This window comes from Magallana gigas, chromosome 3, assembly GCF_963853765.1.
Source record: "Magallana gigas chromosome 3, xbMagGiga1.1, whole genome shotgun sequence".
NCBI classification, from domain to species: Eukaryota; Metazoa; Mollusca; class Bivalvia; order Ostreida; family Ostreidae; genus Magallana; species Magallana gigas.
This window is the reverse complement of record NC_088855.1, coordinates 46,514,021-46,529,668: the sequence shown is the minus strand read 5'-3', so window position 1 is coordinate 46,529,668 and position 15,648 is coordinate 46,514,021. Positions and strand designations below refer to the sequence as shown.

The 15,648-nt window shown below is 33.6% G+C and overlaps 1 protein-coding gene across 2 annotated transcripts; it reads right to left on the bottom strand.

The window, feature by feature from the left end:
* Positions 1-2,304: 2,304 nt before the first annotated feature.
* Positions 2,305-14,925, bottom strand: LOC105341635 (lysine--tRNA ligase). 2 transcript variants are annotated; one of them, XM_011448262.4, is made up of 16 exons: positions 14,810-14,925; positions 12,996-13,209; positions 12,450-12,591; positions 12,174-12,336; positions 11,049-11,142; positions 10,788-10,870; positions 10,240-10,343; positions 9,721-9,846; positions 9,388-9,507; positions 8,946-9,108; positions 7,800-7,973; positions 7,355-7,440; positions 6,219-6,304; positions 6,001-6,127; positions 4,839-4,982; positions 2,305-2,497 (listed from the first exon to the last, which is right to left on the bottom strand). In XM_011448262.4, exons 2-16 carry the CDS (start codon positions 13,145-13,147, stop codon positions 2,405-2,407), a joined length of 1,857 nt encoding a protein of 618 aa, XP_011446564.3. In that variant the 5' UTR covers positions 13,148-13,209; positions 14,810-14,925; the 3' UTR covers positions 2,305-2,404. The 2 variants fall into 2 exon arrangements, with proteins under 2 accessions (XP_011446564.3, XP_011446565.3); XM_011448263.4 differs by lacking the exon at positions 12,996-13,209.
* Positions 14,926-15,648: the final 723 nt, after the last annotated feature.

Sequence of the window (15,648 nt, the reverse complement as noted above, 5' to 3'; positions counted from 1 at the left end):
CTTATCCTTTTGAAATAGAAACATCCTTTTCTTCGGTACGTATAATGATTGAGCTACATTTAAAGGGAATTAAAGCATTCTAATTGATTTGATTTATTTTGTCACATAAAAAAAGTATAAGGCAGGCCAATGAAAATGTTTGAGGCATTATGTACATACATGTAGTTTGTATTTAAGAGCTGCTGTTAAATGCCGCAAAATTATTCTTAAATTCTATTTTGATTGAAATAATATAAATTTCTGACTTATTAAAATATACATGTAGCTATATCTTTAGAAAATACTTTGTGTACACGTGTATTAACGTTTTATTAAATTAGATCGCGGAAATATGGCATTTAAGGATTTAGAAATGTATCGGTAAAATAAATCGGTTGTTTGATAAAAATAGTTGTGAACGAATGTGAAGATAATCAACAGATTTTATTAAGAACAAGCATCAATAATGATTAAAAAACGAAAGAAAACATTGCGGAAGAAAGTGAGATAAAAGGGATCTGTGAGTAAACACTGCACATACACGTTTTAAAATCAAAACACCGCACATTCAAGTACACGTTTCAAAAACAAAACATTTGAAGAAATTTCTCTTAGACTAAAAATAATTAAATGGTAACATATTTGTGAATTTGAAAGTGAAACAAACCATATAATCGTGAAGCGAATGAGGCCTAGTTGTTTAGAAAAAAATCTTAATGAATTGCATGAACGTGCAAATGGGAAAAAACGATCAGACTTATTTTTGAATTTGTCAATTTCATTAAAAAGATCAAAATAAAACATATAAATATGCTTATAGTAAAATTATATTGTACTTGCATGTGGATCTATGAAGAAAATCATTTATTCTCCGTGCATTCTCGAAACTGAATATCATTATGTACACGCTATTACATGTAAATAAAAACGCACACGATTTCATTTCTTGAGAGAAAAAATACTGACGTGGTTGATTATTGTATAAATATACAAGTTTTTATATAAAATAGTATTTTTTTTCTTTTAAAATGCTGCAAAATGACATGGATATTTGTATTCACAACATAGCATTATAAGGCGATTGGGTCTTACTGACGTCATAAGCAAGGGAGGTAAGCCGCGTAAGTCAATGTTCCTTTTCCCGATTAAGTAATTTTGATCGACTGTGGCGCTCACATTTTGCATAAAATATCCAAAAAACAATGTAAGTCTTATTAAATAGGCACTTATGAACTCATTCCCGTATATAACTCAATATGGTCAGGATATCGTTTCATATGACCTTTAAGTAGAACGTGTACTAATGGGACTCAGGAGACACAATCTTTACTGCTTCACTTCAAGTGGTTGTAATCAAGAATACATCGACCATGTGACAGAAGGGTCAAGGACAAAACAACCATCTTCCGTGGAGATCTAAGAAACTACTGCACCTCGGGCAGTTGTGGACCAATTTTAAATATTGAAGCTGACCAATCAAACTAGATAGAACCATTTTAACAAGAGCTTGGACTTTCGGTAGTTGTGTCACACAGCATTGTGACGTAGGCCTCTCTATTCCATTTCTGGCCACTCAGCCATGGCTCCTTGAAATCAAGACTACGCAATTGGTGCATATTTCGCTTGAAACCAGCGTCATTTTGATCAGAACTTGTTTTGGCCCAAGAAATAGATAGTTACGTCCTACTGAAAGTCCAAGGCCTTGTTATTAAAAATGGTTCTATTTGTAGGGACAAGTCCAGTCTATGTCTATTTAAGAACTGTGCCAACTACTGCTTAGAACACTGATACATGTACATGTATTTTCAAGTTCTTACATGTACATACTAGTCTTACAGTATACAAGGATCCTCTCGTCAGTGAAATACAAGTGCAAGACCAATTTAACTCACTTGATGGATATTTGATCACTCGTTTTATAGTGGATAAAAACATCTCTGACACTGTTTCTATTCATTTATAAATTCTAATTTTTAATGAATGCAAATAATTACTATTGCATGGATTAAAACGAATACCTATTATAATAATATATTAATCTTTTTTTTTAAAAAGTGGAGTGAATCTGGATATATCTCAAATATTAGCAGAATTGTGGAATAAACGATCTATTTTTATTGAATGAATCTGTAGATAACAGGTGACAGCTATATACAGAGTAGATAATAAAACAATACATTATTCACTTTTAAGAAAAAAAAATTCTGTTTAAAATGTTTTAAACAAATATGCGATGACACAAACTGTCATTTTTCCTCTATAAGAGGGTAACAACACAACATTTTCTGGGACCCAGACACAACAGTAAACAGAAGTCGCACAAGGTTTCCTTTCAAGGTTTTAATGTAACATCAAGCACATCAAAGGTGTGCAGTGTGCAGCAATAAATAGATAAAATTAGGGGGTTGTATGGAGACCTGGGAACTCAGCTACCAGGGGTTGTGGGGGGCTGTTTGTCCGTCTCCTCGCCTGACTTTTTGGTGATGTCAGGCTTCATGGCTGGAAACAGCAGCACTTCCTGTAATACATAATGTCAGAGTATTAAACTCAGTCTTTAAAGTACATCTAATTGGTGGTCTTCAAACCGAGAGTAACTAGTGTATAGGTAGTTTTACTATTACTCACCAAAGTAACAATTTGTCTCCTAAGCTATTAGCATGTGGCAGCTTATAATTTAATAAATAACTTGAAAATCTGAAGGAGTAACTACCAGTCTCTCACAAAGATTCGTACATGCATGCATATACACATGTATATAAATTTATTATAAAAAGATTACATTGTGTACAAGGATTATTAGGAAGGTTTGGACTGTCAAAGACATTGTACTCTTATTAGTTTGTTGTTGACATTGGACTTTTAGTGGTGATGTGTAGCCTCATGCAGTCCTATCATGTACATGTATGTCAAAGGTCATAATTTGAAGTCTGCCTACAAAATATTATCCTTGCAATTTCACAGAAATAGAATACAAGAAATCATGAAATTTTATTTTCATATCAAGACTTGATTCATAGCAAAAAAAGCTTTATGATTTTTAAGATTACCAGTAAGATGTTTATATTAATAAGGACTTACATGTAGAAACCTGCATGCAGAAAAACAGGTAACACATGCAAATTGCATGCAATAAACTTTCAAGGGGCTCAACTTAATACATACACAGTGATCTGTTATATTCATTGGTTGTGTGGTACAGTGAATAATTCAAATTTAAAATAATCCAAGAAGTAACCTGTAGGTGTAATATATTCTGTGATTCTGTAATACATTCAGTGAGAAAAAGAACTAATCTCAGCCATACAGGCCTTGATCACTTCTTTCTCTCACAGAAAGGGCAGTTTTAGGTTATATCCTATACAGAGAAGCAAGGACATAAATATTCCAGGCTTTCAGCTGACATGTATAGAGAAATTTTGTCTTTAAATCATTGTTTCCAACTTCCTTGACTAGTGAAGCATCCCCGTAATGAATCACAGGATTACACACTTCACTTGTCAGAGAGACTAATTGCTTGCAAAGTGATGATAAAATTTCAAAATCTGTATTACTTTGTCTTTAAGCTTATTCCTGTCATACAGACACAAAACACTTGTCAGAGAGGGATAATTGCTTTAAAAGTGATCAACTATATTGAGTCATATGGCTTAGGCCATTCCAAGTTTTTTCTATGTTTAGCATCCGTGGGCGGATTGGTTTTGAGATGTAAAAATGTTAAAAAACCCACATAAAATTAGATTGCTTTTACATATGTCGGGCTCGGTATCACATTTTTAAATCTGGATCGGAAATCAAATATAACAACATTAAAAATGGATATCTTATAGTAGGCATATATTTTTGTATTTTGTTACAAAATAAATTATATAACAAATTTTATTTTGTTGAACCTTTAAAGTTGTGTTTTTTTTCTAAGGTTTGTGTTTTTTTTCCTGACAGAAAGATAGGTTTTTGAGTTTTGGGTTGACGCTAAACAAAGAAAAAACTTGCAATGGCCTTAAGGAATAAATAAACTAACTAAATATTGTACTACTTTGTATGTTATCTGATTTCCTTTCAGTAACAAATGCCTAATATAAAAGGATCAGTTACAATATTCAATGTTTTTTCCACAAAAGATAGAAATGTTTGTAAGAATGATCTGATATAAACACATCACTTTGATTTTTATAAGGAGAATACATATGATACTGGTCAAACTGCACAAATGATTGCTTAAAGTTGGGTTCTTTGTTTCCCATAAGAAAACCAAAAAACCAATGTCTAGCTTCTCCAGCACCCTGCATCATATAAACTGTTTCCACATTTAAAAATCTAACATATTGAAACAGAAATGACTCAAAATGACAATTGTTAGAGAGAGAGAGAGAGAGAGAGAGAGAGAGAGAGAGAGAGAGAGAGAGAGAGAGAGAGAATGTTATACTTAAAAATTAATTGCCAAAGAAATTTTTTTGCCTATAAACAATAGTTTAACTCATTTTTCTGATATTTTATATTGCAAGTGAATGCAAATAAGTAAAGAATGGTGGTATGGGAAACCTGCCAATATTAATGTTGAGAAAAGTACATTATAATCAAAATACTTTCACTAGTTTACAATTTTCAAATTTTACAATACTTGACTAAAAATTATATTTTGAAAATTGTTGGAAATAAAAAAATGATAAGAGCCCCCAAACCCCCTGCGGGGTTCGAACTCATGACTTAATTGTAGATAATGCTCTAACCCATTGCGCTACGCTGTTAGGTAACAAATTTATTTATTTCAATAGGAAATAACACAACATGAAGGTGTCCCATACCAATCCATATTTACTTTCACAAACACACTGTTGTTAGGGTCATTAACTGACTCTGACCTTGATATTGTTGGAGTCTGTCAGGAACATGGTCAGTCTGTCTATCCCCATCCCCCAGCCGGCGGTCGGGGGCAGTCCGTACTCCAGTGACGTACAGAAGTTCTCATCCACAAACATGGCCTCGTCGTCGCCTGCTGCTTTGTCCTGCAACATCAAGATTTCTATTTAGTTGACACTTTAACTAAATTACAAGTATGAAATACACATCTTCTGACATAATGATGAGGCTCACAGACCTTAGCTGATTTATTTGCAATCCAATAAAGAACTAGGTACAGTTTCTATCATATTTTGCCCTGTTTTAGAGTGATTTTTAAAGATATCACAAGAAATTGAAATGTAATGTTTATTTACACAAGAATACCCATAAATTAAGAATCTATATATAGTTACCCGATTAGACTTCCTTAAGTCTAATTGTGATGTCAGAAACAATGCATTTTCTCATAATTTTAATAAAACTGAGCAGAAGACACCAATTCCTAAGTGGTTTTTTGAATATAAAAATATGTCCGCAGCTGTCGCCCACAATGAAACTCGCACTATAACTTTATTATGTGATATCACATAAAATATATTAATTTCGTTGTGGGCGACAGCTGCGGACAAATTTTTCTCTTTAAAAAACTATGAGAAAATGTGCCATTTTTCATCATTTTTTACCAAATCTTAGAAATATGCCAAAATTTTTAAGTCATAACTATTTATTGAAACAAGATAAAAGTGTTTAACTCGGTACTTTATATACACACGTTCAAGATGGTACATGTGTATTTTTATGAGATTTAAACAACTTTTGAATTTTAGGGCAAATATTGAAAGAAACTGTACCTCCTTCTTAGCAATCATTGATGAAGCCCTTCATCTTTCTATGTTTTATTAAATAAACCTCATAATTTCAATCTGTTTGGGCAGTAGACTCAGGACACCAAGACCTTAAAATTTTACCATATATGCCTAGAAGTTCGATTATTGGGAGTAAATACACGTTTTTAAGTTGAAGTTACAGGTTCCACTTATAGGCATGACCTACTGTCAATAATTTTTTGGGACACCTTGTTGATTCCACACTGACTTAAAAGCGAACAATATTTATAGGCAAATGAACATGTATATCTTTCTTTTAGAAATACTTTTCCTCAATAGACCACAATTTGCCCACCTTTGCTTGTTGTTCAAATCTTTCCCTCTGCACCACTGGGTCGTTTAACTCTGTGTAGGCATTACAAATCTCTTTCTTGCACACAAACAATTCAAATCTTTCTGTCAGCCCAGGCTCAGACCGATGCCTACAATGTCAAAAATCATATCAAAATCACATGTGAAGAGGTGATTCTGCACTATGTAGAAATTCATTTAAAAAGGCCAACTCTTACTTACCATTTGGCCAGTGGACTCATCACTTGAGGGTGATCAATGATAAATGTGGGGTTAACACATTCAGATTCAATAAACTCACCAACAAGCTAAAAGACAAATACAAGATTTATGTGCATATGAATGACAACAAAACAGGAAAAATAAGTGTAAATTGTGGTATTTTGAGATGTCTCTAATTTGAAGGGCAAACTTAATGACATTAAAATGTCAACTAAAATGATAACCCTTTATTACTGTGGTTTCAATAATATTCATGGGTATCAATTTTCATGGATTCAATGAAAATCAAAGTTTCAAGGATACAAAAATTCAAGGCCAATGATTCTATCAGTAGAAGTTCCACTTCAATGAACATTTGATTTCATGGATCAACTTAACAAAAAAATCTATGAAAATTGGTATTCCATGAATATTGATGTAACCAGAGTATACCAAACAATTTCATTAAAAATTGATAAAGCAAAGGAGAGTAGTTTTACACATATTGGTCATGGAATGAAATTAATGAATATGGAAATCATACATTTTCTACATGGTCAATCAATACAGAGGTAATCAAGAGAGTGAACTGTTTGTTTGAAATAATAATACAGTGTATCTATATATACAAACAGAATAACAAAATACACCGATGGATTTTTAAAAGTTTTATTGGGGTAATAAATACAGCTTATATGAAAGAAAAATTTTCTTTAGAAATTTTCTTGTTTTTAAACAAAGCTTAATGAAAATCATCGACATTTTTGAATACATAAGTTTTTTTTTAATTATTCCACGATTCCTTTAAAAATTTTTGTTTTATTAACTGAGAAAAATCAAGCACTGCAGAAAATAATTATGATGATGTCATAAAATTCCCAATTAAGATGACTTGTCTATTTCTTTTACCTAGTGTGATAATGTACATTGATTTTCTTACTCTTTACGATCAATTCATTAATTTGTTTGAAGAAAGATGTTAATATAAACAATAAAATGCCTTCTTTGATGATTCAGAGGGTTATGAAGGTAGCAATCATTGCAAAAAAAAATTTACTTAACCCGCTGCAATGTTACTATCTTCATATCCCGCATAAATCACAAAAGAAAGCATTTTATTGTTTAAATAAATCTGGCAGTAGATTAATCAAGCTTACCTTATCCAGAAGCCTGGCAGCTGTTCTAGGGGCAGGGCACTCTACCTCATGCTTCACACAAAGGCCATCCAAAAATTTACGAGTATCTAAAACAAAATGCAAGATATCAAATTAGAACGCACTCATATCATAAAGCCATACTACTGGTCATGGGGCGTGGTTAGAACAAGTAAAGACTACACTTCATTGTTTTATCACATTTAGAAGTTTATTTAAGAACGTTTTTTAAAGGCTACCCCTATTATGTTTTATGTTAGCCACCTTTCTAGCCTGAGAATCAAATTATGTAAGGATGTATGCACATTAACAATAGATTGTAGAAATGTAGATTTTGACATAAAGATTTTTCAGAGTTTTGGGTTTTTTTTCATTTATTCAAATTGAATTTATTACCAATGAGATTACACAAAACTGATGCATTCAATACAGCACTGTTATTTCTTACTTTCAGATTCAAACTCCTTGGAATCTGGAAATTTGACTGCCAGCCTCTCCTCTAGACCCTTGAGCATGCCGACGCGTTTGAAGGGCGGGGTGTAGTCCACCTCCCACTCTGGTCCCTCTGGCCCCTCGGGGTGGTACTTCACCTTGTATCCTCCATGGATGTGTTTGACCATACCTTACAAAATGTGAAGAACAATACATTGTATGAATCAGCTTTATCTTATACTTCTAAAGACAAACTGATATATTACTGATAGTTTATAGTTTGTTGTGTAGCTTCAGAGAAAAAGATGTTGTAATCAGTAAGATCAGGCCCATATCCTTGAACATCATTAGCTACACTTGAGGAATGCCATGAAGGATTAAAGGTTCATCATAGCAAGTATAGATGTACATGTAGTCACATCTTCACAGAAGACATTTTACTATGCCACTTCTTTGGGCAAAGGTACAAAAGCAGGTGTTTGGTGATCATAAGTGGTACACTAGGGACAACATGTCAACATATCTTAATCATCGATGTGTTAATTAAACAGAGGAAAATGGTTGATCTGACACCTCCTAGTTTAAAAAATAAATTTAATCTTTATTTTTGGACACACTTTTTACATTAAAGGTCTATTTTTTCAAGTCTTTTACATTCCTGCATTGCACAAAGCGCACAAACTATTCTGATGCTATCAAGCTCAAATGTCAGCATGAGACTTGGAAGGTAAAAGCTGAGAGATTTGTTTTCTACTACATTAGCCTCTAATCCATGCATCAAATAACTTGGCATTCATTTGTCTGAATTCAGGTTCATCTGTAGATCTTATAAACAACAATCTCTTCAAACAACAGACCAACCAAAATGAAGTGAAAGTCTCTTTACTTGGTAAAAATAAAAAGAATTTTGTGTTTGTAAAAATACAGACCCAAAAAAAGTCTGATTTATCCATTTACTGCATATTATTCTTCAAAAATATTACATCTCAAAATAAGTTCCTTGTGTAACTTCAGAGGGTCTCTTTGGTCTTAATCATTATACTTGATTCAGGCCCATATCCAAAAACATCATTAGTTACACAAGGAGATGCCACTAGATGAACATTGTGGAAATCATATCTAATAAAATCTTCTATAAAGCCATATGGTAGCTGTTGTTTACCTGACAGGAGTGTTTCTGTGATCTTCATGAGGTCATTGTAATCTGCATAAGCCATATAGAACTCACAAGTGGTGAACTCGGGGTTGTGGGTCATGTCAATGCCCTCGTTCCTGAACAGCCGACCGATCTCATAGACTCGGTCTATCCCACCAACAACCAACATCTGATTAAAGTATTGCAGTCAAATGTTTACAATCTACATAAATGCTAAATACACCTATGAATACATTTTCCAACTTTTGACTCACAAATTTCTGACAGAAACAAATGAATATACTCAATAATGGAAACACAATCAAACCACTTGTTGATTTTATCACAGATTTGATTAGAATCATACTGAAATATTCACATTTTCCAGTAAAAAGAATTCAACAGTTCAGATTCAGTTTATTTCTGTTATGGTGTGGTAACACTTTTTATAGTGACCTAGATGGTTTACCTTAAGGTAGAGTTCAGGGGCCACCCTCATGTATAGGTCCATGTTTAGTTCATTGTGGTGGGTGATGAAGGGCTTGGCTGTGGCACCCCCAGGGATCATGTTCATCAAAGGTGTCTCTACCTACAAACAAAGGAATTCATCAAGTGTTGTGACCCTGGACTTTGATTTGCTTACAAGGTTTGCATTATTTCCATTAAGGGCTTTTTCACATACAGTAAATAAAACAAGAGGTTTCATATATAGGTGATACAAGATGCCAATTCTTATTTTCTGTTCACTTACTAAAGTTACCTATGATTAAATGGAGATAACTTCTGTAAGAAGGTCACTCACCTCTAAAAATCCCATCTCATCCAAGAATTTTCTGACAAAGTTGATTATCTTAGCTCTGACAATGAATTTTTGTCTCACAGGTTCATTAATGATAAGGTCCAAATACCTCTGACGGAATCTGGTTTCCTACAAAGACAAAACTCTTGTACTTTGTATGTAAAAGCATCATGCATACTGTGGAATTATTAGAATCTGCGGTTGCTCAATTTCTGCAGAATTCACAAGGACTCCTCCCATACACAGAATTCACAAGGACTCCTCCCATACACAGAATTCACAAGGACTCCTCCCATACACAAACAAGTCATCCCACTGGCAACACACCTCTAATTTTAAATGTATCCAACTAAATCCACAAAATCACATCTCCCATCAAACTTTTTGAACTCAAATGATTCCTCGGTAGTTTAGTAGGGAAAGTCTTCTAATTTAATTTCAATACAACACTGTCTATAAATCAATAGCCAGAGAATACAGGTAAGAGAATACAAGTAAGAGAATACAGGTAAGAGAACCAACCTTGTCCTTGACCCCGTAGTACAGGTGAGGAAGCTGGTGCAGACACGGAGAAAGCAGGACAATTTCTGATGGTATGATACTTAGTTCTCCCTTTTTTGTTTTACCTAAAATTTACATGAGGAACAATTGATCAAAAACAGAGTAAAAGAAATTGAACAGGATTAATGTTTATGATAAATATTATGATTTACAAGAATGCAGAGGCTGTAAATCAAACCTGCATTCCCACAAAGTAGCAAAATATACCAATCTTAGGCTTATAAGTGTGAGATGTATTTTATCAAGTACCAACTCAACTACTTGCATGTGCTCAATGTATTTCAAAATAAAACGCTAAAAAAAAATCACAGATACTGAAAATATTATGAATGAATTACTACAGTGTATATATACATTTTTTTTTTTTACACTTACTCATCTTAAATGCCCAAGTTTTAATAGATTATCAATGTCAACATAGTCAGTCAGATTTATAACATGCTAAAAATAAATATCTAATCACAACCAAAGCAATGTCCATGTAAGTATTTCTCATTACAAACACCTACCTGGCTTTCCCCTCACCCCCACAATATCTCCCCTTTTTATTTTGTCATTGGTCTCTAGAAACTCCTCCTCTGATGGATAGTGTCTAATCATAGACAAAAACAGATTAATTGTCAATAAAAATAAAGTCCAACAATCATTAGTACATCATATTCTGTATTGTCATTATAAATTAATAAATTTGATATGTTAATTGAAACCATGGAACATTTAAATTCAAACAAGCATAATTTAGACATGCACCATGTACAAACTACACTTACTTGGCATTTGCCATTATCTGAATTTTGACACCTTCCCCTCGGAGGTCGTAAAATAGAAGCTTTGGACCTGATTCTCTCTTTGCGTGTATCCTCCCTGAAGCAATACAAAATACATATCAACAAAACTCTTAATGCATACAGCGAAGTACATTGAAGTGTTTAATAGGCATTTACTCCAGAAAAGTTTTACGTAATGTTTTGACTGACCTTTGTCGCATTACCGCTCGTGACTTAATTTGAGAGAGAGAGAGAAAGAGTTAACTGGTTAATGGAGTAAATTATAGATGACGCAGATGAGCGAACTATCTATCAACAATAGTTATAAAGTGACAAATCAAGGTGTAGTATACCTGATAAATTTATGAAACTTTGAAGTGTTTTGAAATTCTTTAACCAGGGAACAACGATGTCTATATATAGATAATGGGATGTCAGGTAATGTCAAACATCGAAGACTGTACAAATATTTAAGAAACTGTTTTTATAACAAGTGTTACCGTAAGTATTCTAATCAAAGTTTTGCAGAATCTACCTGGAATCAAACATAGGTTGTAAATTTACTTTGTATAAAAACTTTCTTCATGGTTACTCAGTGTGAAACATTCTTTACTATAGGACGAATTTGTCCGCCATTGTTTTATTTTTCCACTAAGCATTCACCTGTGTTGCCTTTCCTTTTTTACTACATCTAAATTCATAAGCGATCATCATTCTTATACATGTACATGTTATACATGTACATGTTGTCGATGGCACGCGGCCAAAGAAATTTTCACAATCGTTCTTTCAACGCTTTAAAGTAATACCAATATAGGATATACATGTAATTTTTATATACAGATCTTAATTAATTTTGTTTGTAACTAATGATTATTTCTTCATCGGCACCTTTTGTAATTTACTCAATTCACTCTCTCTCTCTCTCTCTTTCTCTCATTCAAGTCACGAGCGGCAATGTTTTAACTCCACCCAGCTACGATCTGATTGGACAAAGGTTAGTCAAAACATTTCTGGAGTTAACCCCTATTAAACACTTCTATGTACTTCGCTATATACCTCACTCAATAATTAAATAAGCTAAGTCAAACAACAAAATCAAGATAAAATGACCATTGACATACAGACCTGCAACACTGACTTCCTCGTCCAGAATCTCCCCCGGAGTACAACCATTGTATCTGTCAATGAACTCCTCCAGTGAAACGCTCACATTGAATTTGTGTGGATATGGATTGTCCCCCTTAGTCTTGAGTTCAGCTACAGATTTAGACCTCAGTGCAAAATATTCCTAAAAATACATCAGCTCATGAATGAAAGGTGACACCAAATACAACAACAGCATACTAGGTCAATATACCGGTAATGTCTTTTTTACAATCATGCAGTTGTGGGAATGTTTACCAAATCTCCGATCTCTTCCTCATCCTCAGGCTTAGCTTTGGCAGTGTCAGATTTAGCCTTACTTGGAGGTGGGGGCTGACTTGCAAGTTTTTCTGCTTTTTCTTTGGCCTTCTTCTCAGCCTTGAGCCTCCTTTTCTGCTCACTACAATGAAGTTTGTGAGTTTTAGGAGCTCATCATGTAGTGTTGAAGTGTGTGTACGAAAGGCCTTCAGATTCATTTTGTGTCTTTCTTTATATTGGCTTCAGAATTCACAAGTAAGATTCTGTTATTCCAATCTAAAATGGCTCAAATATTGTTTGATGATTGTATATTGTATCATCTTTGAGCTTTCCAAGATAAAACACTTAACCTTGTCATGAAAAATATGATATACCATACAATATGCTATAGAAACATTACAATTTGATGAAAGAGGACTTGACTTAAACAACAAGTAGTCAAATAAACAAACTCTCACATCTTGCTCTTAAATTTGGGGTGGGTTAAAATTTGCACACAAGACTAAAGACTTTGTTTGTTAATAAATAGAAGAGCTGACAGATTACCTGCAAAGTTGCAAGCCTACAGAAGAGTGAAAATATTGTGTGGAAGCACTTGGGAAGAGGAATCTCCTATTCTTGGAGTGGACAATGCAACCCCTTGCTGAGGCCCTCAGGGTCCGAAGGACACAAAATGATATCTTTTGAAGACCATTCATTTCAATTTTTTTTCGCTTGATTTTTTAAAAAATATCTTTCTAGGCTCTGTTAATTTCTTTCCCTAATATAGAAAAAAAGATTGATATATTAAAGTTTTCATTAAAGACTAAATCTCTATTTTGAGGGCTTAATTTACTTGTACTAAATGATTGTATCTTTTGAAAATATATTTATTTACAACAATAAAATGACAGCAACTGTACTCAATTATAAACCCACTATTTCTAAATAAGTAAACTATATGTTAAATGCTAATCTTGATTTAATCTGATAATCTGAAAGGCATTGGGTCAAAAGTTGGTGATATGTAGCCCTCTCCTCCCTTTATTTGGGAGATAGGGGATGGCTAGAGCTCCAAAGGATTACCCTAATTGCATAACGGTGCAAAAAATGATCTATTCAGACTGGTGTCAGCCAGATTAGAAATACAAATTTGCACCATTACATATATCTTATAGAATTGCAGCCCTTTCAAGAAAATTCAATTAAAGGGAGGTTGTAAAAATGTTTTTTAAGTATCAATAATAAAAGATTCTAGCAAGAAGCATTCCCAAGTATAGTTGCAGGTCTGTAGTTCTTGGCCTGAAAAAAATTTGGATGGATATAGGAGTTACAAATCGTAAGGATTTGTAACTCCTATATCCATCCAAATTGTTAAAAAGCTGCAATTTATGGTGCACAAAAACTTGATCTAGTTTTGGACCTATTTCCACACAAAGTCTGTCAAAATAACTAGCACCAATAAATTCTTCAGACAAATTACTGCTGAAGTTGATGTCTATTTTTAACTTGCCTTAGACTTTCTTTTAAACACACTAAGCGTAACCAATCTCAGCAAATGAAGTATGTTAAAATCACAAGCAGATTGAGCGTTGCCATTTTTACATGTGAACTTTACTTTACAGGGATGTTGATGGTGTTAAAATTATATCAGAGGCAAGTAGAGTGACATTATCTGTGGTAAAATAGAAAATAAATTAAACTGTCGAAAACTAGTGTAATTTTTTGAGCTCTGTAAACTGCAATTTTTTATACACAAGTAAGGAACAGCAGCTTCCAGGTTGTCTTTTTTAATTTTTCAGACCATAAGCTAAAGACCTACATCTTTCCTAATTATTTGTCCACTTTCCATTTTGTTTTACATGTACATTTGGATGACCAATATGAGAAAGAATATAACTTGGAAATCCACCAGTCACTAACACAGAAAAATGTTACAAACTTTTACTTTTTTGGTGGGGGAGGAAGGGGGGGGGGGGGGTAAATTATAATTCAGGTTAAAAAAGAGTTTTTGCAATCACAAACTGAAAAGGCGTTTTTTTAAGCCCATAATAAAGTTCTAGGGCATTCTGTTTACATATAATGAAAGCAAAATAACAGTGACTCAAAACCAAATTTGTTTTCGGAAATTAACTCTGTTGTATCATCATTCTATTCAAAGAAATAATGCAACCGTGTTGGAAAGATACTTCTATTAATCATTTGTTTTGAATTCCTCCTATATCACCACCGGGAAGGCCACATATTGGGCGATTAGTGTCGTCCACAATCCGTATTAATTATAATTTAATTAAACCCATAAATATCAATGATATAAGTTTCTTTTATGACTGAGATATTACTTAAAACGAAAACAACGCTTAAGAACATATATCTTATACCTTTTACTCAAGTTCTCACCGGTCTCCGACATAGCCACATCCACACGTGCGTGTGCGCCAAATAACCAAAAGACCGTTTTCTGTTTTCCGATCCCGATCCCGTTACATCAGTTTATAAAATTTATTGCCCAAAGTCGAAAACAGAGAAATCTCATTGGTGAAAATCAGTATATTGTGTAAACATTGTGTAATTTTTATCTTGAATCGAATCAAATTAAGGCAAGCAAACATTGCACTGTATGTTGATACGATTGCATCATCTATTTACTCATGCATGTACCTATTTATAATTCAGTAAAGCAGAGACATAAATAACATTTTATTTATGTCTCTGAGTAAAGTATTGTTCAGCTGCAAGTTAACTTTTTTTCATTCGATACAAATTCAATTAATTGAAATGCCAATTGTTTTTCACATGAAAGTAAATTTTAAAAAGAGGCTTGCCGACCCCCCCCCCCCCCCTACCCATCCATATTTTTTGAAAAAGGATTGAATAAAATATAAGTATAGGATAAATTCATTCTCTCACCAGAGGTCGTGCTACACAAGCTTTGTGTGTGTAGCACGACCTCTGGTGAGAGAATGCGAAGCTTTAGCACGACAGCATCTTCGCTAGCCAAGGGTGACGATCCACTCTGCTACTCTTTTCACCCAAGGGTGAAAAGAGTAGCAGAGTGGATCGTCACCCTTGGCTAGCGAAGATGGCACGACAGTTAGCAGTGAGAGAATGGGATAAATATTTCCGAATGACAAGTATGCTGTTGGGTAAAAATGGGCACAAGTTGTTACGAAAGTTCAGATATTGATAAATGCATACAATAAAATTGTATTTAAAAAAA

Bases quoted from the DNA above. Each gene is read 5' to 3' on its own strand.
- LOC105341635 (XM_011448262.4), bottom strand. From the start codon at position 13,147: ATGAATGGTCTTCAAAAGATATCATTTTGTGTCCTTCGGACCCTGAGG. The intron at 9,847-10,239 runs GTTGGTTCTCTT...TTGTCTTTGTAG, and splicing joins ACTACGGGGTCAAGGACAAG to GAAACCAGATTCCGTCAGAG. The intron at 7,974-8,945 runs GTAAACAACAGC...ACATTTTGTAAG, and splicing joins CACAGAAACACTCCTGTCAG to GTATGGTCAAACACATCCAT.